Here is a 25,468-nt window from a genome sequence, read left to right as displayed (position 1 = left end):
CTGAAGTAAATGAAGATTCAAGGCTGCCTTGAGGGGTCCGTTTGTTCTGCTCTCTCCAAAATGAGATGAACCATGCTGGGAATTCCTGGGGTTTATAGTAAAGGGAATGGAAATGGTGGAGTCAGTTGCCCTCAGTGGGGTTAAGGTTTTAAATGAATAATTGTGTCTTGGGAGTGTGCAGCCTTAGAACGGGTGCAGGTGTGTTCATTATGGGGTCTTTTCTGGGTTAACTGCAGTGCTTCGCTGATCGCACACTCGCATGCAGATGCAAGCGGATCAGTCAGGTGCTTCATTCATCTCAGAGTGGGCAAAGGGGCAATCTGTAATTGATCAGGCCATATAAAGGAGCCTACATGGCAAATAGGGAGGACAACGAGATAAGGGACAGAAACAAAGATTGAATAGGAAAGAAAAGAGGTTAATGAGAAAGAAAGAAAGAAAGAAAGGATTGGGAGGGCCAATGCTAAACAGGAATGGTGGCAGGTGGCCGGGCATGAGGCTCAGGGAGAAAAGCCTGGGGCTGAGGCAGGGGCACACCTATTGTGCGATACTGGGGAGTAGGAGCGGCCTATTGTGTGGTGTCTCCCTCAGATGCCAAGGGACTGGTGGCGGGAGACGTGTGTGCCTCATGTAATCAGAAGGATTGGTAATGGGGACACATGCCAGGTATTTATGATTGAGTGCATCTGTCGGCGAGTGGCTCCTCTGGCTGTAAAGTCCAGATGGGATAAGTGGAGGTTACGCCAGGTTGTAAAAGAACTCTCTCTGGATCTTAACCTTGTGTTACTGGATTGACTTTTTATGACTTTTTAACCAACACATATTTACCACTGGTTTTTATGGATTATTTATTTATATGGAAGCACTGCACTTTTTGAACACTGTTTTTGTTTGGATTTGTAATGCAAGCATTCAACACTTTTAGCACCAACCCCTTGCTCTGTGTGTGTGTCCTCATTTGCCCAGCACATCTCGGTTCCGGGTTGAAGAGGCTCTCAGATGTGACGAGGGAGAGTGGAGCCAACCTGAACTGTCAGATACAGTTCAGTTCATCGACAGCGCCCCCTCATGTCCTGGAATGGTAGTGCTTACCTAGAATGAGCCTGGAAGGTGAATCTCAGATGTTTCTGCGTGACAATAGATTCTGCTGCTAATTAAAGTGGTAATACTCACATGATCTCAACATCTCTGTGCTGGACGTGCCAGAATCGATCAGCCAAAAGAATTATTTCTTTCTTTTTTTTTTTTTTTTTTAAACAAAGGACGACACAAAAAATTTCCTTTAGGTTAGCACAGCTGAACTGGTGTAAAGGCCTGACTGGCCGGTACCATGACTGCAGCATAAATAATCCATTCTTTACTGGTCATGTTGATTTGACATGCAAGTAAGAATTTCACATAATGTTCCTACTACTGCTGATACAATTTTGGGTACCTGGAGTTGGGGTCGGAGTCGTCAGAAATGTACCGACTACGATTCCTAATAAATTTAAAATTGTAATGAAATAAAAATTCAGCATGTTCAAATGTCCCATTTCACAAACAATAGTCATAATTAAATATTTATCTGATGTAAGAATAAGCCCAATGCATAGTTGTGTTACTACTTGTGTGAAGTTCAAATGAGCTATTATATAACCTGACATTCACATTTTGTAATCTGGATTATGGTACATTACAAAAAGTGTTTTCATATTACTGCAGATATAATGTGTTTAACAAGTTCATTTGAGTGTAAACAAGTGTAATGATGTAGGTGGGGGTGTGTGCTATGGCCTGATATGTGTCTTTTGTTTAAACTGGCCAATACGGTAGAGAGTCCACTTCCTAGCCAGTAGTTCTGTGGTTAAATGACGTGGATGTTGCCTTCCTTTAATCAACATGGAAAATACATTAGTATATTAAATACAGATAAGTCGGAGTCAGAAGTACCAGAAACTAAGGAGTTGGAGTCGAAGGATTTATCTACCGACTCCACAGCTCTGCTGCTACTCTTTGGGAATGGCCAAATGCCCACATGTTTAAAATTAGACGTACTCTTTTGGGAACCCACCAACAGATGGTGCTCTCCCTTGATTATAAAGCAAACGGTCTGTGTTCTGACACTCCTCCTTTATGTTAGTCAGCCCTCAGTTCAAACTTAATGCCTGGCCATTGCTGGTATCTGCCATGGGGTTGTTGACCTTGAACTGCTGATCTTACAACACGTATTAATTACATTTATTTATTCTTTTCTTAATTTTCAGGAGATGTGCGAGTCAGAGGCCAAGCAGGGATTCTCTCTGAGCGCCGTGGATCCTATCCATTCATAGACTTTCGACTGTTAAACAGTAAGTTATTTCATTTGTCTTTGCACACTGCTGGGGTGTATTCCATCTTGAGTTTTGGTTGTTTTGGATGCATGAGCTGAACTTCAACTGATGAACACCATGCAGGCCCCAACCAAGTGGAGAGAGTTGGGTAAATAACGGACACAGTCTACAGTGTAATTAAAGTGTCCATGCTGTTGTAGTTATTAGGCTAATGGAAAATACAGATCTTAGCATGCTACTGGCCTTGTTGAAAATGCATGGATCAGCCACATCATTCAAAACACATACGAGTAATTAACATTGAATATCTTGTTACAAAGGCACCTGCCCAGGGGTGGGATATATCAGGCTGTAAGTGAACAGTCAGTTCTTAAAGATGATGTGTTGGAAGCAAGAAGAATGAGCAAGTGTAAGTATCTAAGCAATTTTTTTCATGGGCCAAATCATGATGGTAAGAAGACTAGATCAGAACATATGCAAAATGGCACCCAGTGGTCCCAGTATGCAGTGGTTAGTACCTACCAAAAATGGTCCAAGGAAGGACAATCTGTGAACCGGCAAAAGGATCATGGGTGGTCAAGTTTATTGATGCACATGAGGAGCAAAGGCCAGGCCATGTGGTCTGATTCCACAGAAGAGCTACTGCAGCAAAATCAATGTTGGCCATGAGAGAAAAGTGTCGGAACACACAGTACATTGTTACATGCTGTGTAGCCACAGACTGTTCAGAGTGACCATGCTGATCCCTGTTCATCACTGAAAATGCCAAAAATGGGCACATGAGCATCAGAACTAGACCATGGATTAATGGAAGATGGTGGCCTGCTCTGGTAAATCACATTTTCTTTTACATCACTATGGTTTAGCCGGGTGCGTGTGCTTTGTTTATAACAATCAAAACTCCTTAATAAACCAGAAAATCGAATACAATACTCACTCCAACAACTGTCAGTGAACCTCTGCTGGGATCATCCCCTCCACCTGATTAAAAAGGAGGAAGAAATTGGTAATACCTAGTATGATGGATAATTCTGGAGATTGTTTTTATCAGATATGTTTGAGCCATATTTTTTATTCTAATTATAAAATGTTTAACTTGTCAGGTAAATTGGACTGGGAGATTGAAAAGGCTTTGCATTGATTAGGTTATAACTGAAGGAATACAGGTGTCTTAGATAAAAAGACGTGAATATGCTGCAGTTGGACTGCACTGAAATGTGGGCCAAATCTGCCTGAGCTGAATTATTGGGGAGCTATACACTCCTACTCGTGTAAGAGGTGAGTCAAGGACCATTAGAATTGGATCAATGAGACCTCCAAAGACTATTTTAATTTTTCCCTGTCAGAATGATAAAGTAGTCACAGGCCTCCTTGACTCCATGCCGGCTGTTTTCTAATCATTAAGTTGCTTTCCCACTAGCTCCTGTTTTCAAGAGGGTGTTTACTCAACAGGCCATTTGGCTGCTGTGGACTAATTGGTTTGTATGGGCTACCTAATTGTTCAACCTCTCTGTCCTTTGCATAAGCTTTGGTGATTTAAATATTACTGGTTGCCCAACATCACAAGGTGTAAAGGTCAGATGAATACTTCCTGGTTATTCGAGTTTGCAGGAGAAAAAAAAAGTGCTTGGAGTTTATTTGGTGCTATGACTTTTTGACTTTGATTTAGGACTTGGTTTTGGTTTTCTCTTTTTGTTGCCGACTTCTTTCTAAAGCCATTGCGGTGTTTCTCGTTCTTCCAGTACACATGAAGAAGATGTTATAGCACAGGTGCATTCAGCCACTCTCCAAAAGCAGCAGCATCAATTACAAACTCAAAAATTTGTTTTATTTTAGTTGTGCCTGTCATTTTTGACAGGTATTGCCTCTGGTGGTCGGTCATTTGTTACTATATTTCACATTAAGCTAATGTCTTATGCGACTTCTAGTCAGAAGGTATGTCAGACTCGACGACTGCAGTTGCTAATCTTGTTGATGGACTGTGTTGATTTATATACATGACTGAAAAATGTCCAGGCATCTCAGGTATAGCGACTGCGTGATGACTTTCTAGGACAATTGTGCTTAGTGGAGCCAGAGCAGTACAAAAAGTTTGTAGGTTTTTCTTTTTTTTAACAGTTTGTGCCCATTCTGTCTTTTTTGTTCCTGCTTTCTTCATTTTTTTCTATTGTTTTAGGTTTTGTCTTTGTTCATGCTTTCTTTTTTTGATTTTTTTTCCCTTCTAGTTTCACTATGAACCCATTTGTGGTAAAAGTTCAACTTGACTGTATGCAATGTTATTTTCTTAAATTGAAAAAAAAAATAATAGATACAGCAAGTTCAGCCACAATCTTGGTACATAAAGCACAAGACATCAGACAGATGAGCTGCTCTTTTGTTTGTGAGATCCAAAACACCTATATTCCATATTCCTCAGTGCTGCATTACATGTGTGTGCATTCAGTGGTTGTCTGTTGTCATGCACACCATGCCCACCCTTAGAGTTTGATTTTGTAGGGCCAAGTTGCAGACTAGCGGGACTGAGATGCTTGGTTTAGTGTTTGATTTTGTAGGGCCGAGTCGTGAACTAGCAAGACTGAGACACTCAGTTTAAAGTTAGACTTAGATTTTAGATAGGGACTGAGTCGCTGTGTGTACGTCAGACTAGATGTCTGATCTTCACAGGAGCACACCGACAACTTCCAACAACTCGTTAAGATTTTATAAATGAAAACTAAGACTAACAATCGCTGGAAGAGTCATCAAATGTGACATGGCCTTTAGTATACTGCAGATCATTAAAATGACAAAGGCTAAGTGGTCAACATGTTTTGTCTCCAGTGTTCTTTTATTAGTTTTTCAGCAATGGACAGTCTAATTAGATCCAGACTGAATCCCACTGTTTATCCTGTTAGTGCTGCAGCATCAAAGTGGGAAGAGAAACACCACGCAGGAAAGGCTAGTAACAGTTGAGAAGGTAGTTTTGATGCAACTCTGAATGAATGGCGGCACATTGCATTGAAGCGATCTTAACAGCACAAAGGGTAACGAAGCAGAAATCAAATGAAATTTGGAAAGTCTATCCGGAATTAGGATTGCACAGTCATTTTGGAGGCTCTGGAGTATCACCAAGCCGGGGTATCAAATTGTCCAAATAAGTTTCACTTATGTCAGCAAGTACTGAAGGTATTTGTGCCCTTTTTTTTCCTGAAGGTTTTATGAATAGAAACCCCAGGCCAGGCTGGAATGTTATTGGATCAAACCAGTGAACCCTGAAAATAGTTGTTGTGCACAGTCAAAGAAAACAGGAGCCCTCTGTTGCATAACAATGTGATTACACGCATTGCATTAAACCAACGGAGCAGGATTTAGTGGCGTTCTGAAGTGAGAGTGCAGTGAAAGTGGTTGAAGTAGCTTGCAAAATTTAGTTACATGTAGCAATGATGAAAATTGTATAGCGAAATGTGTTTCTTTGTATATACTGCATTGTGCTTTATTGGATTTTCTTTATATTCTGTTTAGCTTTGTTATACCTGTAAATGACTAAAATGTTCAAGGTCATATATGTCAGTAGATTTCACAGCTACAGCATTTGTCCATTAAACACAGCATATAAAGCACATGACCAAACTCAAAAATCTATTACAAGTGCAAGCAAAGTTGCACACTCAGTAGCCACTTTATTAGGTCCCCTCTCCCTCTCGCTTCTTAACACAAATGGCCTGCTTTTCCAAACAGCAGTCCTGGGGCTGCAGCAGTAAAGCAGTAACAGCAAAAAGCGGCGTGTGCAACATGCTGGAAGAGAATCAATGGCAACATGCTGTATGTTGGATGTGCAATTACGATAAACTCATGAGCTCCGGCCTCCATCATGAATGGGGTTCAGCCAGTCAGTCTGAAAATAAAGAAAGATGAGGGTCTCAGGAATGTTGATCTGCTCAGGTCCCCAAAACATTTGACCAGAGCTCTTAGAAAAGAGAAAATCAACAATTTTGGAAAGGTCTGCTAATGCACCATGGGGCAGAGTGGTGGCTCTGAGGCTAAGGATCTGCACTGGCATCCTGATGGTTGCAAGTTCGAATCCCATTCACTGCGGAAGAGATGCTACTCTGCTTAACCTTCAATTGCTCCAGGGGCGCTGTACAATGGCTGACCCTGCGCTCTGACCCAAGGGGTATGCGAAAAGATGCATTTCACTGCGTGTTGTCCTGTATAACTATGTATGTGACAAATAAATTATTATTATTATGAGAGCAGCAACAAGCCACAAAATTAAAGAATTGGTTTAATTAACAACAAGAATTGTCACCCTCATTAAGCAGATGGTTGGAGTGAAATTGGTTGAGTTTGAGGCCCTGACTTAGTTGGTCTTATGTTGTCTCCCTCACTTCACATTTCATTTCTGTTTGGGTGCCATTTAAGGAAAGGAATGAAAGCAATTCAGGGGAACGATGAAGAAATTCAGGGGATCAAATCTTAAAAAAGCTATTCAATTAAATGAATTCACAAGAAGTTAATTAGCAGCACAAACAGGGCAACTCATTAAATAAAAAGGTTAGAATGAAAACCTGCCACCACGGTGGTCTTCCAGGACCGGACGTGGTGACCCTTGGCCTAGGTAGTGTTTTTCCTTGGAAATCTTGAGTATAACATAACTGCTTAACACTTCAGTTTAACAATTATAACAACTAAAGTAACTTAACCTTGTAAACTCTTCAGGAGCCTTCACAATATTGACACCTAATAAAATTGACTCAACCAAACAGCAGCAATTCCAAACAAACTTTCAATCAAAATGTAAACACTGATAAAAATATAATAAAAATGCTGTCAAAGCTTAAATAGCAGTTGCCTTTTCTGGATTTTCATCAAATGAGGTAGAATATAAGTGCTGGAACTGCTGCATTGCCTCTTATTTCTTGTGTAAACTTAAATAGATAAAATGAGACAAGTTAGAATGGCAGTGTTGGAACTGTACATCCATCCATTTTCCAACCCCGCTGAATCTGAACACAGGGGTCTGCTGGAGCCAATCCCAGCCAACACAGAGCGCAAGGCAGGGAACCAATCCTGGGCAGGGGCGCCACCCACCACAGGACACACACACACACCAAGCACACACTAGGGCCAATTTAGAATCGCCCAGTCAACCTAACCTGCATGTCTTTGGACTGTGGGAGGAAACCAGAGTACCAGGAGGAAACCCACGCAGACCACGGGAGAGACATGCAAACTCCACGCAGGGAGGACCCAAGAAGCAAACCCTGGTCTCCTAACCAGCCATCCTTATTGTCAAACTTTCACAATAACAGTGATTTACAATCAATACAGGCTTCAGTACCTCTCCTTGAACCTTAAACACAAACAGTGTATTCAATTTTATATTTATATGCATAGCAGCACAAAAATGAAGCTACCTGTGTGAGCTATGCTTTGTATTAACATTTTTTATGTTCTGTTAATTTGAAGATATGTTCAATGTATTCCATAGTTCAAGATTAGTTTATGCATTAAGCATGGGGTAGATAACGGTTCCCTTTTATTGGTGTACTGTTTCTTTAAGAAGGGGGTAATAAGCTTTCATGGAAAATAAACTTTGTTTGAAGGCTTTCTCCTTAGTGACTCAACAGAGCGATGTCTCGTTTCTCTCTTTTTTTTTTTTCTTTGCGATTGCAACTCCGTCCAGACGGCAACTCGCCATCAGTCGTAGCTGCTACTCTACCGAGTATGATGCTAGCGGTCACTTCTCAACGTTACCATTAAACGTATTCCTTCCAGCGTTTTCGTGTTCCGAGTGGTTTTCCGTCTCGTCTCTTATAAAAAAGAAAAAAAGGGAGCTGCAGTCTGGGAGCGGACCGCCCCCCTCCCCAACACACACACACACACAAATCCCGCCCAGCCGGGTACACGCCGTCGTCTTCTCCCGGTCTTTTTCAAGTCTGCCCCCATTTGCACCTTTTAGCCAATCACATTGCACGAACGGAATACAGACCCTCACTCAACCAATCACAACAGAGAAACTGTCATGACAGGTTGTGTGCAGCATGTTAACCAGGCACATCTCAAACAGCGTTTTTTTTTTAAAAAAAATTCTTAATTCTTTTTATACTGTATTAAAGTTAAGCAAAATGTTGTCAAAGCAATGTTTTCATAAATCGCTAGGCAAGAATGTCTTTAAGACAAAAAAAATATATTTTTCCTACCTGGGATGTTGTATCTTGGGTCGAGCTGTTGAACCAGTTGCTTAAAAGCCTCCTTTTCCATCATTTAGATTTACATCATGTCCTTGGCCAAGCAAGAAATGTAACCGCATCAGTCACTTCAATCCACCGTTTGCTCTTCCTGTCATATGGAGTGCAACTAGTGAATGTCCCGGCAATGCATTTTGTTCACTTTTTGGTCGCACATCACCAGCTGCTAGTATCTCCTCGGGTGCCTTCATAGCCTGCTTGTACTGGACGCCGTGTTTTCGCTTCAAGTGCTCAAACAAGTTCGTCGTATTTCCACCTGTAGCGGTAAGAGTTTTCTTGCATATTTTGTAAAGTATTGTGCTTTGTCGGAGGTCTGACGACTTATAGTGCAATCTCTTCAATTCTATTGAAGTAGTTCCCTTTTTTTAGGTTCTAAATCGTCGTCGGGGGGCTCACACGCCCGCTTTCTCTCTCAGACGCGTTCGGGATTGTGACGTTGTTGTGCGCGCTAGAAACAACTGAGTGAAGCTGCAGACTGCAGTACCTCACGACACGCCCTCCATATCAAGGAACGCCCATCGGTTCAGTCACGGCACGCCCTTCAGAGCACAACACACCAAATGACGTGATTTATCATAACGCACCTTTCTCAGCGTCACTTGTATCATGCCCTCTGCGAGACAGTGTTGATGCGCTCGTTGCACAGTATGCTGTTAGTTGTACAAAGTATTACCAACAGTTTTCTTCTGGTCGAACATAAATGACTTCAGTCTCATACTTATGCTATCCAATCATTGTAAGCTCCTTCACGATTCTAACACTTTGCCGATATAAAGTACTTTTTTTTACTATTTTGAATGGTTGTTCATTACGTTTTCTCTTGAAGTGTTACAGTATAGCAAAAGTAACAAATCTTATTACTATCCAGTGTTTCAAACGGAATGTACCTCATGAAACTCATACTTATAGATTTCATCCATCCATCCATTTTCCAACCCGCTGAATCCAAACACAGGGTCACGGGAGTCTGCTGGAGCCAATCCCAGCCAACACAGGGCACAAGGCAGGAACCAATCCCAGGCAGGGTGCCAATCCACCGCAGATTTACAGATTTTCAATCTACAAATGTGTTTCATATTCGCACTAGCAAATTATACACATGTGAAACAATAATAAGCTTAATTATTTTTTAGAAGGTTTGCAAAAACAGCGCTACATATAAAATTGGTTTTAAAACTGACGAGGAAACATTTTAGGAAACAGTAATTTATTTATTGATTTGATCCATCAACATTTTCATTACTAAAAGCTGCATGTGTGAAATACTGGATGTCATGTCCATATCAATTGAAAGGCTTGTGACAGCCAGTAGATTTTACATAATTTTAAATTTTTTAACAACTTTTCAGTTTGAGGCAATCGTAATTGTTCTTAAACCTTTTTCGTGCAACATTTAAGTTGATTGCAAAGACCCAACTTATACCAACATAGACTCAAACTGTCTTTGAGTCGTCGTTTTTTTAAAATTTTGATAAATATCAAAAACTGTTACAACTACTATTACTAATAATAATAATAAATAGCAGGTCAGTTACAGTGTGCTTTCAGCAGGGAATTATCCCGAGGTGATCTCATCATTAAACATTCAGTATTTATTGTCTTGTGCATACAGTACAATGATATTGTTACTTACCGTACATGCCTCTCCAGAACAGTGATAATATAATAAAACACAACAAATATATAGAATACAATTTACAGTATAGATATATATTGAGGTATATTTCAAATATTTATACCTAGCTCTTTTTCTTACAATGTTGTTCTTGTTATAATTGGCTGTTCAGCTAACTCTTTAACTAAAACACTTTCTTTGAAGCCATACTTAGCGCCACTGATTCTTTACTATTTGCCAGAAGGGAGGATTAAGAAAAACACTTGTGCAGAATGGCCGAGTGTGTAATAATCTTAGCAGAATGTTTTTTAGATTCCCTGGATAGAAGCAGCTGGGGTGCCAGTAATATTTTGTGGCTTTCATCACCTCTGCAGCGACCCAAGCATGTGTGTCCTAGTCCAGGATGTGATGCGCCAGTGAAGATGGAACTCCATACAGCACCTGTGAGACATCTCAGGAAGGCATTGGTGAACTTGGCAGTAAACAAAACGTGCCTGTTCCCTCCTCAATTCATCATGATTGTTTACTGTACGAAATTTAAAACAAGCTCAACCATTTCCACAGCACCCCACAAAAACAAACCACAGCTTAATCCATTCTCTGAAGTCTATGACCTGCTCCTTAATTTTTGGTCATGAAAGGTCAGATTGTCCTGGGATCGCTGAGTCAGCAGATAGACCTCTTGTCTGCAAGCCATTTAATCATTGTTGGTGATCAGGCCTATGATGGTGATGTCAGTAGCATTTTTAATGATGGAGCTTTTGTGGTGTCCGGACACACAGTCACACCAGGGGATTAACACACTACCCCATAGTGTGCCTGGGCTGAGGGTGAGCATAGAAGATATGATGCTGGAAATCTGCAAAGCTGAGGGTCTGCTCGCTATGAAGTCCAAAATCCAGTTCTGTTGGCACAACAGTGTTGAATGCTAAACTATTAAATATAAACATAACTCTGTAAGAGCAGTTTTTACATTATCCAGATGTGCTAAGATGATATGGAGTATAAGACTTAACTGCTGTACCAGTATGCATCATGGAGATAGTAAAGTGGAGCAAAGTTATCTACTAAGTTAAAATTAAGTAAGAAGTCTGAGTGAGTGTAGTTAGTTATAAAATGAGTTATCACATACAACACACAGACTGTTATGGACATGAAAATAAACAGATAAGCACATTTTAAACATTACAAAAGATGTAAATCATGAAACACATTCTCTCTCTCTACCGCTCTCTCCACATACCGCTTAGAATTAAGGCCAAAAAGTTCTATCTTGGTCTCATCAGACCAGAGAATCTGATTTCTCACCATCTCAGAGTCCTTCAGGTGTCTTTTAGCAAACTCCATGCGGGCTGTCATGTGTCTTGCACTGAGTATGTGTGGAGACAACCAGGCACTGCCTCATTCACTTGTCCAGTACAGTCCCACATGTGAAGCATGGCGTGGCAGCATCATGCTGTGGGGGTGTTTTTCAGCTGCAGGGACAGGATACTGGTTTGGCAATCGAGGGAAAGATGAATGCGGGCCAAGTACAGGAGGATATCCTGGACAAAAACCTTCTCCAGAGTGCTAAGGACCTCAGACTGGGCCGAAGGTTTACCTTCCAGCAAGACAATGACCCTAAGCACACAGCTAAAATAATGAAGGAGTGGCTTCACAACAACTCTGTGATTGTTCTTGAATGGCCCAGCCAGAGCCCTGACTTAAACCCAATTGAGCATCTCCGGAGAGACCTAAAAATAGCTCTCCACCAACATTTACCATCCAACCTGACAGAATTGGAGAGGACCTGCAAGGAGGAATGGCAGAGGATCCCCAAATCCAGGTGTGAAAAACTTGTTGCATCTTTCCCAAGAAGACTCATGGCTGTATTAGCTCAAAAGGGTGCTTCTACTAAATACTGAGCAAAGGGTCTGAATACTTAGGACCATGTGATATTTCAGTTTTTCTTTTTTAATAAATCTGCAACAATTTCAAAAATTCTTTTTTTTTTGTCTGTCAATATGGGGTGCTGTGTGTACATTAATGAGGGAAAAAATTAATTTAAATGATTTTAGCTAATGGCTGCAATATGACAAAGAGTGAAAAATTGAAGGGGGTCTGAATACTTTCCGTATCCACTGTATATATATATATAAAATCCTGATTTTATAACATGGCATTGTTTCATACAGTGGTTCTTAGGGGCTGTAGATTTTTTGCTTTTAATTCGACTCTCTTCTTGAACTTGCAAGCCAACAGTCTAGGTCTTGAAAGTTAAAGTGATGTATTAAAACACAAAGATCATTGTTATAACTACCACATAGGGGAGTGTAACCTGTGGGGGGATTTTTAGCACCCAAACCCTTGACACAACCACACACACACACAAGATCCAGGTTCAAATATGAATTTATTTTTAAGAAATAAAGCACACAATCCCAGTTAGGAGATCCATCCGTGTCCTCCATTCATTACATTGGTCATTTCAGTAGACAAGGAACTATTGAACCAGGTCAGAAAATCAGTCCATCCCCACTCTTCTTTACAGTGAATCACTGATCAAATCCACTGAACAAAATGACATCACTGTAGGCTTTCTGCCACATTTAGTTCCTTGGAAATTTTGAAGGCTGGAAAAAAAAAAATAATAAATAAAACACAAAAATCTAATTTGTAGAACAGCAGCAAGTAATGGGAATATTTTTTTTTACCCCGTATCTCATCAAGAAAAAAGTTCATGTCCTTCATGCATTCAAAAGTAAATAACAAGGTGGACATGACTTCTTCAGTATCTTCATCGTCTCCCCTTTGTTCTGATTTTTCAATTGTGTACGTAACTTCATCGTCGTCCATTTCCAGAATTCTTGGCTGGAGGACTGTCCCAACAAGTTGGACTTTGTTGGCATCCAGCCAGTCACAAGCAGTCAAGATGTTTTGGATCAATGAAGACTTTTTATGAAAAAGAAAAAAAAAATACTGTTAAGTACTTTATTGGCACCCTGCCCGGGATTGGTTCCTGCCTTGTGCGCTGTGTTGGCTGGGATTGGCTCCAGCAGACCCCCGTGACCCTGTGTTCGGATTCAGCGGGTTGGAAAATGGATGGATGGAATATATTAACTCCACTTTTACTCAAAGTACAGGTCAAATTGGCTTATGAAATAAACACACCAATATAACCAATGCATGTCGTAGGAATGCTTAGCTCGATTGATTTCTCCTGCTTTTTGCTTCTGCTGTACTCCCTGTATTCATCAGGTTGAGTGAAAAATAAAATAATAAACTCCAGTGTACAACCATAGCAGTTCATCTTCAAGGGAATGTCATGTCTAGTTAGAAACCATTCAGAAAGTGCACAAATAATTCAAAATGACTAAGTGCTCTGAAGTGAAAAAATCATACATTTTTATTTAGTAATACTAGGGGGCTTTGCCCCCTGCTCGCTTCGCTCGCCAGCCCCCGTGTTTGGTTTTCCGGACTCACTTTTAAGATTTTTTTTTCTTTGAATTGTTGCTATTTAATTAGTTTCACTTTTATTTCAGAACTTCTGTAAAAACAATATCTGGAATCTTTCGAGTCCAAATATGCTGAATCTTTTAAATGAGGTCAGTGAGGCTTGTGTTTAATGACTTTGTCAGGTTAGAGATAATGAAAAGTGGAATTCAAAAGACCCCAAAAAAACGTAGGTGCGAAACACATGCACAGCAAGATACAGAATATGAAAGCAGAAAAAAACGACAGTGTCAAAAAAAAAAAAAGTAAACATCACATTTCCGCAAAAAAAGAGAAATTATTACTCGGAGAAATAACTAAAAGGCAAATAGAGATCGAATATATGGACATAGGTGATATGTCAGAAGTATGTAAATATTGTAAGGCTTTGAAGTTTAAATCAGAGAATTTCAAAAACGTGTTTTACCTCGCATGCATTTATTGGTCACTTTGCAAAAAAAATTAATTAACTGATGATGATGTCGATCGCTTTGTCTGTGCTTTCAAACAGAGAAACCTGTCCTGAATTATCTCTAACCTGCTCTGCTGGTGTTTGTCCATTTTGTTTTGTAACCTCTTTATGACTTTTCACTTTGTTTTCTACTCTTGTCTTTTATCTCTGACTTCGCTTTGTCCTGCTTTTTTTTCGATGACACCTGGTCCGTGGTGATTATTTTCCCTTTTTCGAGTATTAATTTCCACTTGTTTGCGCTACTGCGATCTTTGCTTTCTTTTTTCATACTTTCTAATTTTCCTACTTTCATATTCTTTAACTTTCTCCACATTTGAATCACACCTACGTTTTTTTTTTTTGAGCCTTTCGAAAGCTTTTTGCTTTCATAATCTGCTCTGCATGTGTATAGCGCTAATGTTTGTGAATGTCTTTATGAAGTTCTACTTTGTCTGTTACTCTGTCTTTTAATTCTGAGCCCGATTGGACGTGCTTTGTTTTATTTCCACTTGTTACAGGCTGATAATTACTTGCCTTATTTTCTGAATTTGCACCTAGATTATTTTTTCTTTTTTCCTTTCCAATGCTTTTTCTTTTTCTCTTTTCTCCGCACTGATTTCTTCTTCGCTTATTCGTCGACATTTCATTTACAACGTATGTCCTTATATGCTTTATATGTGCTGAGACCCTGCATCTGTGTGTGCTCAAATCTTTCACAAGACTGAATGTTCTGCTGCCCCGTTGTGTTATTTGATAGATTGTAAGTAGGGCATGTCTTGCAAGAATCTCATGTTCTATGTCATCGCGAGACGGTCCTGGGTCAATCTCTTGGCACAATGTCTCATGTTTACGGTCCCCGCGAGACGCACCGTGGCAAGTCTCTTTGGTCTTGCGGGTCTTTTAAATGTCTTCCGAGAAGATCACTTATCGTAGCCTTGCTTTTGTTTTCCAGGGCAGGATTTCTTTTTATAATAGAGAGACATTGCTGTAAGACCCATTTCAATTCAATCTGTACGTCTACAGGAATTGTACTGAAGTGAGTACCTGAAAGACAAAGAGTCCAATTACCACAGTATTGTCACTTGTGAAGGCCAAATTCATCATTTGAAATAATAGGTCATTTAATTGTTCCCAGTTTAGTAAGCATGCTTTAAAAACTGCTGAAACGTTCACCCAAACATATTGCAATAGAAATGCTACATGCAAGAAGTTATACATAATGGAAAGTGTTTACCTGAAGCAAACCATCACTCCATTCTAGATTGGTTGATTTCTGAATGATATTGAAATGGAAAAAGAAAGTCATTACCTTTAAGGCATTTGCTGTGTTTGAGCCATAGGAATCATTTCACTACATACCTGACAGGGCTGTGCCTTTGTGAGAACCACACTTTCCATACTACTAGTCACTGCAGTACAGATTGTCAAGTATTATGCATTTCTGCAAATTAATTATGCAGCATTTCAACAATTTAAATACATTACAATTTGCTACAACTAAACGTAACCATAAATATGCTGACCTGCAAATTCAGTTAATGCTACCTAATACCATAGATGAAACTGATCTTTGGAGAACAAGGAAAATAGTCAAAAAGTTACACTCCACAAAAGCAACTCTATGAAGCCATTCATTGCCTAAATTTTAGAAACAGTAAAGTAAATGTTATACTATTAATTGTACTGGCATAAATAATTTAGTCAACATTTTCATATGCTTCAGTAATGGAAAGGAAGGGTGGGGGAGAAAAGTCCTTGCTGTTCTCTATCTTGTCTGGAATTACTGGAAGCAGAAATAATTGCCATTTAATAAATCAGTTAGAGCACACAAAACCCTCATTTTTAAGACCACCATTCTCTGCCCCCATAATGCCACTGACCGCACAGGGCTGAAGAAAGACAATAAGTCAGTGAAGGCCTCACTGGAGACCTTCTGTGTGACCTGTTGGTCAAAGTCTTTTTGTGAAGTTCTAATATATAAAATTAGTGTCAGAAAACTTTTCAACTGATAATGACGAAGCACTACCTGTGGCACACAGAATGTCCTTCTTCTCGTGTGGAAATTGAAAACCGCTGTCTTGGCTGGAAGATAAAAAAAAAAATGTAGAAATACTGTAAGTTAACAAATTCTTATAATCAGGGCTGGATTTATATGAAAAGAGGCCCTAGGCTATTCCACTTATGAGGCCCTTTCACCTTCCATTTTTAAGTTTGTAAATTACATGAGAGATAATAAAATACAGTACATCATTACTGTGATTAACCAATACATTTTTATGTTTGTTTATTAGTCATATGCGTAGAATTTCTCCTTATTTTCGGTTCAGTGTTTTAGTGTTCACTGTTTTTAGAATAGTGTAATTTTAATTTTGCTAACAATTTGAATGTAGGCCCCTCTTGATCTTGAGGCCCTAGGCTGAAGCCTAGTTAGCCTATAGGAAAATCCGGCCCTGCTTATAATTGTTCTTCCCTTAAAAAAAGCTTGAAAGTTAAACACCTTTTCATGCTGGCTTTGTGAAGAGAAAGAGAAGACACCACCATCTTCTAATTTTTGGCATGTCTTCCTAAAAAATGTGAATCGGGAAATTACAATAAATTGTATGAATAAAAAAAAAATCACAATATTCAAACAAATCTTACACTTAAAAACCACTGACCTGACTGAAATGTTCTTCCAATGGCAATGTAGAGAGCATACTAAAAAAAATGCAAATTATTATTTTAAATCAACATTTACATCTTGCTACTGGCAAAGTGTCCTCAACTTACCATGAGCATAAAGATCCCACAGTCCAGGCTGTCAGTCTGTTTGGGTGGATTCTATCATTTTAAGAGGAGATGTGTGTGCAGTAGCGTAGCGTGGGTGTCAGCCGCCCGGGGCGGAGGAAAATTCCGCCGCCCCCTTATTTAGGTATGGTTCAAATTTTTACAAGATATTATTATTATTTATTATGAAATTTTGCCGCCCCTGCCGCCCCCACTACGCTACGCCACGCCACTGTGTGCGAGTTTTTTGTCTTATACTAATTTAAAACTGTAGAGCACAGAGAGAAATCAAGGGAAAAATGTATCTTTGTCCCAAACATTATGGAGCCATTATATTTATAGCACATAAGGAGACTACTGCTGTATCCACACGGATCAGCGTCCCTCCATTTTGTGTTCACCCCTCCACCCCTATAAGGAGCTTTCTAGGCCCCATATTGAGCCCTTCACTTCAACGCCTTAAAGCTACCTGATGCGGTGACGACTGACGCTGTGCGCCCTGATCTGCGTCTTTCTTGGTTTCCCCAGGCCTTTTTGACTTAAGGGATGTGGGATTTAATAAAAGTTTATGCAAGCGGTGAGCCAAATGAGCCAAGAGTGCCGTTTAGACTGTCAGGCTAATTGGGGGGATTCTTTTAAGTGCTGTTTATACTGTGGATGTCGGCCAACTACCCCTGGAGATCATGAAGGAAGCACCTGTAGAGTCAGTGGCTGTGGCGGGTTAGGAGGTTTAGATTTATTTTGTGACTTTTCTTTTTTAGTGTATGCAAAGCACACTGGCCGACCACTACAGACCTCGACTGTAGATAGATAGATAGATAGATAGATAGTAGAGCGTATGTTACAAGATGGCAACAACGCCTACGTGTAGAGGGGCTCCATTTATAAACGGATGGCTGCAGAGTTGTATGCAGTCGTCTACCGCAAGGCAAATTGGATTTTTTTTTACCTATACCCATGTGCCAAAGCATTTCTTGCAAGATCAGACCTATCCGTGAGCTCAGACAGCTCTGCGTGTTCCTGAATGAATTTCTCTTTCATTTCGTTCCACAGCCGGTGAGGTGCTCAGGGCTTTCCTGTAGACCTGCTTCCAAAATGATGACCTTCTTTTATTCCCAAGGGAAAAGAAACAAACCAATAAACAAATCAATACCATGTTGGAATGAAGAAATAAAGCAAAACAAAAACAAAAAAACAAGTAAATAATCCTTACCGGCGGCATGGTGGCGCGGTGGTAGCAGTAAGGAGGCCTGGGTTCGCTTCCTGGGTTCTCCCTGCATGGAGTTTGCATGTTCTCCCCGTGTCTGCGTGGGTCCAAAGACATGCAGGTTAGGTGCATTGGTGGTTCTAAATTGTCCCTCGTGTGTTCTTGGTGTGCGTGTGCCCTGCTCCAGCAGACCCCCATGACCCTGTGTTAGGATATAGCGGGTTGGATGATGAATAATCCTTACCTGAATGGCTTTACGAAGCAATTTGGAATCGGCTACCTCTAAGACCCTGAACTTTGAGAACTGAAAGTAAGCAGCTCCCTTAGTGTGAGGTAGGCTGTGAGGGGTCCACCAGGCCAGGTGACTCTGTTTAGGGCTTTCTAACTCACTGCTGTTACGATTAGGTTTTGTTTTTTTGTTTTTCTAATTATTTAACAAAGGGGTTCTGGCAATTATGGTTGTTTGGGGTTGTGGAGTTCATTTCCATGGTTAATTTTTTAAAAAATTGGTGTCCTTTTCAAGTACTTCAAAATTATTTGCATCTTTATCTGACTCCATCTTGGTTTTAACGGTGTGGAGGGTCCCGGCTAGGATGCCTAGAAGGACCAGGGGAGGGACTATACCCCCCGGACCACGAGAGGATAGCTGCCCTAGTCTGTATGGGGGCCATGGGAACCGAGCATGGAAGCTCAACCCTATTGGAGTCCGTGGCCACCACAGGGGGGGGGGGGGCGCCCAGAGGATTGGAGAGCCCTGGATGTCAGTACTTCTGCCACACCCAGAAGGAATTCCAGTGACACCCAGAGTGCTTCCGGGTGCTCATGCGGCATTTCCTCCACACCAGGAAGTGCCGCCGGAAGACCGTCACAGAGCACCTGGAGCACATCTGGGTGGCTATAAAAGAGGCCACCTCCCTCGAGTAGACGAGCCAGAGTCAGGAGGAAGAAGGCAACGCATGGGAGGAGAGGTGGAAAGGCGGCAGGAGACGTCCGGAAGGGAGAGATCTGATCTGAACAAGGTTGTTTGGTGCTTGAGCACTGTGTTGTGTGCTGGACTTAATAATTGTAATTAAAATGTGTGTGTTTTGGACCATTCTGTGTCTGCCTGTTTGTGTCCGGGCTAAATTTACCACAAAACGGTTCCCACCATTTTGTGGTGTTGCCTTCAGTGTTACAATTGTATCACATGATGCTCTAGTTGCAATGGCTTACTAGGTCAGTCTTGGAAATTTCCAGTATCAAAATTGTGAAATTTAGCTGATGTCACATAACGCGACTTCTAGCTCTGGGCTCTGTCAGACTGCACTCACTGATGTCGTCACTGGACCTCATCAATTTACACAACAGACAAATGGCTGCTCATGTTTACCGACTGAGCGAAGACCATGTGGCACAGTCGTGCTCACACCACTTAATTTCTGACAGCTAAATAGTGTGCCGCCTGATGGAGTTGGCACTGTATAACAGCTACAGTGTCTTTAGCTGCAATCTCTGCCCTTCGTCTTTTCTTTTTTCATTCTGCTGTGGTAAGTAAAACATGAGACATCAGACAGACAAGCTTTTTTTCCATTTTGTGAGGTCCAAAACACCCATATTACTTGTGGCATACTAGTTGGAGCGAGTCGCTGGGTGTGTCACATTAGATGATGGGCTTCATGGGATTGTGCGGCCGACTGTCACAGACTAACCAAGACTACATAACTGAAGGCTGCATCTGAAAATCACTGCAAAAGTCATCCCTTGTGACATTCCTTTAGCGAGTGCATTTTGTTTCTGAATTACCGGTATTTGTTTAGCAACTACAATTTAGGATTTTGTTTTATGTTATGCTTGGCCAGAATAGACAGAATGTTTACAGACACGGCTTGTTTCTGACTCACATTTCTACCCCTGGTCCCTTTTCAGTCCTCTTGCTTGTAGTGGGACAAGAAATGGTGGCTCAGTGGCTAAGGATCTGCCCTGGTAACTGGAAGGTTGCTGGTTCAAATCCAATTGGATCCTTGACTCCCAGCTCCTTCTCCTAAGGTGTACTTTCAAGTTTCAGACCTTCTATTGTGTATTCAAATGCAACTTTTTTTGTATTTCCCAAATGTTTACATTTTCTTAATTTACATTACATCTCTCGGGTAGCAGTTGAATTCTTGTCATTAGGTTTTCTTTTTTCAATGTTTTCCTTTCCTTTTTTCTTTTTTTAAAATTTTCTGGAGTTTGTTCTTCTTTGATTTAAAGTGATGTGTTGTATAATTTCTGCAGAATGAATCTGCATGATTGTACAGTACACTGTGTGGCTTTCTTAAATTAAAATTACAGTATTTTTCGCTCCTTAAGATGCACCTGACCATTAGACGCACCTAGGTTTAGAGGAGGAAAACAAGAAAAAAAAATATTCTGAACTGAATGGTGTGCTAATATATTTAATAAAATATAGCAGAATAATATTTCAAACCACGTAAATCAACAGCATTATTAAGAACCATCATCACTGTCATTAACAAATGAGGAGAGACTTTAAGGTTCAAACACTCTTCTAGTTTTCTGGAAACCCCAAGAACTCCTCATCGCCAGTGTCAGAATTTATGAAGCTCAGTTGCAACAATCACTTCGCAGCAGCAGCAGGTACCTATTATCATGCGGCATAATCTGTCCAAAGCCACCAGGGGACAAAGCACGTTTGGACCAATGCTCCCTGAAGTTCTATCACCAGTCCAGTCCCATCTCTATTTGTAATGCCACAAAGCCCTTCATCTCGTCTTTTGTTGTAGGTTTCCACTCTGAAAAACGAGAATGCGGTGCAAGCTTAGCCCGCAATTCAAAAAATTGCTCTGCATACCTGTTTGTCTCGTCTGACAGTAGCTGAAAGGCAGCATCAGGAGATGGCAGCCTGAAGTAGTCCAGCGGCTGGTAATCTGTCGAGTCCAACAGTGAACACGGTGCTGTCTTGTGTCCAGTTTGGCTCCCACAGATCAATGTCTGGGTATTCAGCCACACGAACCTTGCCGTAGGTGCATCGGCTGTGCGAATGCGCTGAGTTGGCAGCCGATCAGCTGATGCCAGTTCCTCACTCTCCTGCTCGATCTCCTGATCACTCTCAACAAAATCAGAGTTTGACACAAGTGATCTGGAGAAGGATATCAAAAACGAAAGTGAGGTACCAGCAACATTTGATTGGTCCCTAGCTGATCGTGGTGGTAAACACTTTCGTGTAGGTGATGCGCCTACAGCAGAGTTTGCCTGGGAGGACCACCACTTATGATGACAAGAAGTACAAACCATATTCAGCCACACGAACCTTGCCGTAGGTGCATCGGCTGTGCGAATGCGCTGAGTTGGCAGCCGATCAGCTGATGCCAGTTCCTCACTCTCCTGCTCGATCTCCTGATCACTCTCAACAAAATCCGATTCTGAAAAATTAGAGTCCGACTCGGCGATAATGCCCAAAACATCGTCTGCTGGTATTTTGTTTTCTGCACTCGCTTTGCTCCCCTCGTGAGATGTCGATGCCATCTTGCCATTGTTTACATTTCGTAACTCACGCACATGCAGGGATTAGATGCCGAGTCAATGAGTCTAACATTCCTCCAGGCAGAGAGGGAATGCCTGTAACGTAATGGTGAGTTTTGTCGCCATTAACAGCTGATTGTTGCCCTCTACCCCTGGATGTCGACTTTTGTCAGGTAAATACACCTCACAGTCTGTGACACAATGTTCGCTCCATAAGACGCACAGACATTTCCACCATCCTTTTGGGGGAAGAAAAAAGTGCGTCTTATGGAGCGAAAAATACGGTAAATCTGCCCCAGCCTACATTTGTCCAAGTCCTTCAGTACCAATTTGGCTGATTCTCTGCCATTCCACATAGTTTGTTGTGATCTGGAAACATAACCATCTTATTATTTATATTCCTGTCCAGGTCATTTATATATTTAGGCTTATGAAAAAAATCCAAAATTATTAGAACTAATGAATAGCACAGGAGTATAGGGTGCCGCTAGGTGTCATATGCCCACAGTCTGGTTAATCATTCCACCAAGTTGCTCAGATGGTCGAGTGCGTATTTCTGCCATTTATTCCACAGTCGTGCAGGTGGCTTGGCCATTTTATTTCCTCTATAAGCCTCCATGACAGATTTTCAAGGGATCATGATGATTGTGTTAATTGACACTGATGGACTTGTTCATGAAGAGTTTGTTCCCTGTGGACAGACTGTTAATCAGCGACATTACATTTAACATCAGGGGAAAAAAAAAAGAAATGTCTAGAAAAACAGCGCACCCAGACTTGGAGTTTGCAGCGTGACAAACATACCAGCATTCACTGTTTTCTTCAGTCAACGAGTTTTTGACCAAAAACAATGCTCAGACAAAGATGTCACTCCTTGTGACTTATTTTGTTTTGTAAAATTAAAAATGAGACCAAAGGGAAGAAGATTTGCTACCATGTTATAAATCCAGGAAAAAATGCGGGAGGTTCTAGATGCGGCAACAAATAATGAGTATAGGAATGTGAGAAGCGCTGGGACAAGTGAGTTGCGCCTCCAGGGGAGGATTTTGAAGGTTTCTAAAGCATAATAGCTGAAAGTTTTTATAATCATTTTTGGGTCTCCCCTCGTAAACTGAAAATAGCAGTAGCCATTGCACCTCTTTTAACTCTTTCAGGGCTGATGTCGCCTTTTGTCAAAATTCAGGAGTAGAGGACGGTAATCAGCTGTAAACTGCAACAAAACTCGCCCTTACGTGTTAGTTCGACTCTCTCTGCTAGAAGGAAAGTTACAGAGCTTTGCTGATTTAACCTCGATTCCCTACGCATGCAGGAGTAGCGAAGAGCAACCAAACTCTAAAATGGCACCGACATCTGGTGAGAGATCAAAGCCAATGTGCAAAGTGAAATACCCCATGGACGTTTTATGTAGTTTCGTTGAATAGGACTCTGACTCGTTGGACTCTGAGTTTGACACAAGTGATCTGGAGAAGGATATCAAAAACGAAAGTGAGGTACCAGCAACATTTGATTGGTCCCTAGCTGATCGTGGTGGTAAACACTTTCGTGTAGGTGATGCGCCTACAGCAGAGTTTGCCTGGGAGGACCACCACTTATGATGACAAGAAGTACAAACCATACTGTGTCACACTGCAACTGCCACCCACCTGCTGTGCGAAGGCAGCCAGCCCACCATGGATTCCTGCTGACCACTGACCACCCACATAGCCACTGCCGCCAAAGATGACGAACATGCGCCAACAGTAGCCGCAGCACACAGCAACAGACGTTTTATGTGGACTTACGTGTGAAACCATTGCTTTGTTGTGCTTTTGGAAAAAATATTAAGCCCTCAGAGTTACGTAATATCACCCAATTCTGAAAATGCTCCTTACTCAGTAATCTTTTACTTCCGCGTTTTTTTTAGCCAATTTTGTACCCGTTGTAATGAATGGGCACACATGGGCTGGTATCCTGCCAGGGTTGAGCTGGGATCCTTGCCCAGTTGGGAGACCATTGTAACAGAAGAACCTGAGGAGATTTTGTCTGGTGAATATTTTATTCTCTGATACGCTAGGTGGCAGCATCCCTGGGCTTTGGTACCCATTCAGATACCCACCGGGTATACTGGGAACTGGAGTCCCTGAGTACAGCTCTATTGGTTTCCGTGGGTTTTACTAGGAGGTGCTGCAGGTTTTACAATCCAAACTTCGACCCGGAAGTGTCTTGGCACTGGAAGTGCTTTGGGGGGGGTCTGAGATAAAAGGAGCTCCACGTCACCTCAGGGAGTCAAAATTGGGTGGCAGTGGGCGAAACTCACCAGGATCACGGAACGTGGACGTAATCTATTTGTTCTGGAGTGTTTTGGCAGATGCTTGTACTTAAGAGTGTTGGGTGAAAATAAAAAAGATTTTATTTGAGCCTGGGATTGTGTTCAGTGACATTGCGTCTGTGGTTTGGGGCTCTCTGACGCCCTCTTGTGGTTACACTGTTGTTATACTACGCCCTGAACTCCCATTTCTGTCAGTCTGATGAGGATGCTGTGTGGCAAATGGCCCCTTGTTTGTTTATTCATATCCTCATGTCCAGCCAAGACGGGTTGTGCATTTTCCATTAACTCGACTAAAAAATGCCCCAAGTTTGATGTTTTAATGAGGGCTGCAGTGCAGCAAAGAAAGAAGGCAGCTTGATTTTAGCTGCACATAACAAAATGACTGAATTCCCCACAAAGCACCCTGTTTGCTGAAGGCTTCGGTATAACCTGCTTGTTAATCACTGCAGCGAGAGACGGCACGGGGAGAACAAAAGCTTTGAGTGGATTTTCGTTTTAAAAGCAGGGGAGAGAAGAGCGAGAGCATTGTGTACTAAATTGAATTCATTACATTCTGAGTCTGCTGCTTTCCTCACCATGCCGTGAGCCTTTAACAAAATAAAAAGCGCCCCACATCTCTGCGGCTGTTGGCAGTGCGCAGCTCCTCTGGGGTGCTTGAGGCCTAATGTAATAGGAGGCTCAGGAGACCAACTCTTGACAGGCCAGCGGAGGTAAACAGAGCTGCACAAATCCGTCTGCTTTGTGCTACTCATTTCTTTTATTCTGTGGAGGTAAATGGTGGAGTGTGAGGTTCCCTACCAGACACCACCTCTGGGTTAAACACAACCCCATGGCTTTAACTTCTCGAAGGAAAGAGTAGCACCATGAGGAGAATTAAGTCCAGTAACCCAAAAGAACTTGCCGATGGTCATACACCAGACTGAATGAGAAGCCCAAAAAAATATAAAACTGAAAATTTAGAAGTTGATAAAAACGTATGAAAAAGAGCAACATGTGGATTTCACAAAGGCGCAGAGTACACGGTTGCCCGGGCTGCTTTGGCAAGATTTAAGAAGTTCCAGGTTGATGGGGATAGGACTGCCTTTACATTCACATACAGCGAGCTGGTCTCTGGACTATCCATCTCCATCATTTCATACATCGGTTGCCATTTTTCATGGACTTCATCGTGTGTGGTTTTTGTTAGTTGTTGACTTGGTGCTTATTGTGTATCGCCGGAAAGGAACTGGGGTGGGACCGCTGTAGTTATATTCATTTATTATCGTTTAATCCATTGTTCTATTTCTGTTTTATTACCAGTTTCTTTGTTGTCTCTGTGAGGTGGGCCAAGGCTGGGTACGTTCCTGGGATCCCCACCGAAAAAATAAAGTGAATCTTAGCTGGGTTTTAGTCTACTATAAGGCCCACAAGTATTTGGATAGTGACACAATTTTCATAATTTTGGCACTGTGCGCCACCACAGTGGATTTGAAATGAAGCAATCAAGATGCGATTGAAGTGTAGACTTGCAGTGTTAATTTAAGACATTTAACAAAAATATTGTATGAACCATTTAGAAAAGACAGCCATTTTTATACATGCCCCCCCCCCCCCCTTTTTCATGGGCT

At 41.4% G+C, this 25,468-nt stretch overlaps 1 protein-coding gene and 1 long non-coding RNA gene across 4 annotated transcripts in view; one reads left to right on the top strand and one right to left on the bottom strand.

Annotated features, from left to right (window-relative positions):
* Positions 1–25,468, top strand: part of LOC114666152 (cAMP-specific 3',5'-cyclic phosphodiesterase 7B-like) — a 220,972-nt gene that overhangs the window by 136,960 nt on the left and 58,544 nt on the right. For all 3 annotated transcript variants that reach the window (XM_051919301.1, XM_051919302.1, XM_051919300.1), the window contains one exon: positions 2,247–2,330. In XM_051919301.1, coding sequence (XP_051775261.1) covers positions 2,247–2,330 — 84 coding nt within the window. The remainder of the gene's footprint in view (positions 1–2,246; positions 2,331–25,468) is intronic.
* On the bottom strand, positions 12,537–16,161 carry LOC127525938 (uncharacterized). Its single transcript, XR_007933546.1, has 3 exons — positions 16,106–16,161; positions 15,314–15,488; positions 12,537–13,088 (listed from the first exon to the last, which is right to left on the bottom strand). It is a non-coding gene; the product is annotated as an uncharacterized LOC127525938 (long non-coding RNA).

Source organism: Erpetoichthys calabaricus, chromosome 15, assembly GCF_900747795.2.
Source record: "Erpetoichthys calabaricus chromosome 15, fErpCal1.3, whole genome shotgun sequence".
In the NCBI taxonomy this organism is placed as follows: domain Eukaryota; kingdom Metazoa; phylum Chordata; class Cladistia; order Polypteriformes; family Polypteridae; genus Erpetoichthys; species Erpetoichthys calabaricus.
Note: the sequence above shows the minus strand (reverse complement) of the source record. Positions and strands in the feature narration are given on the sequence as shown.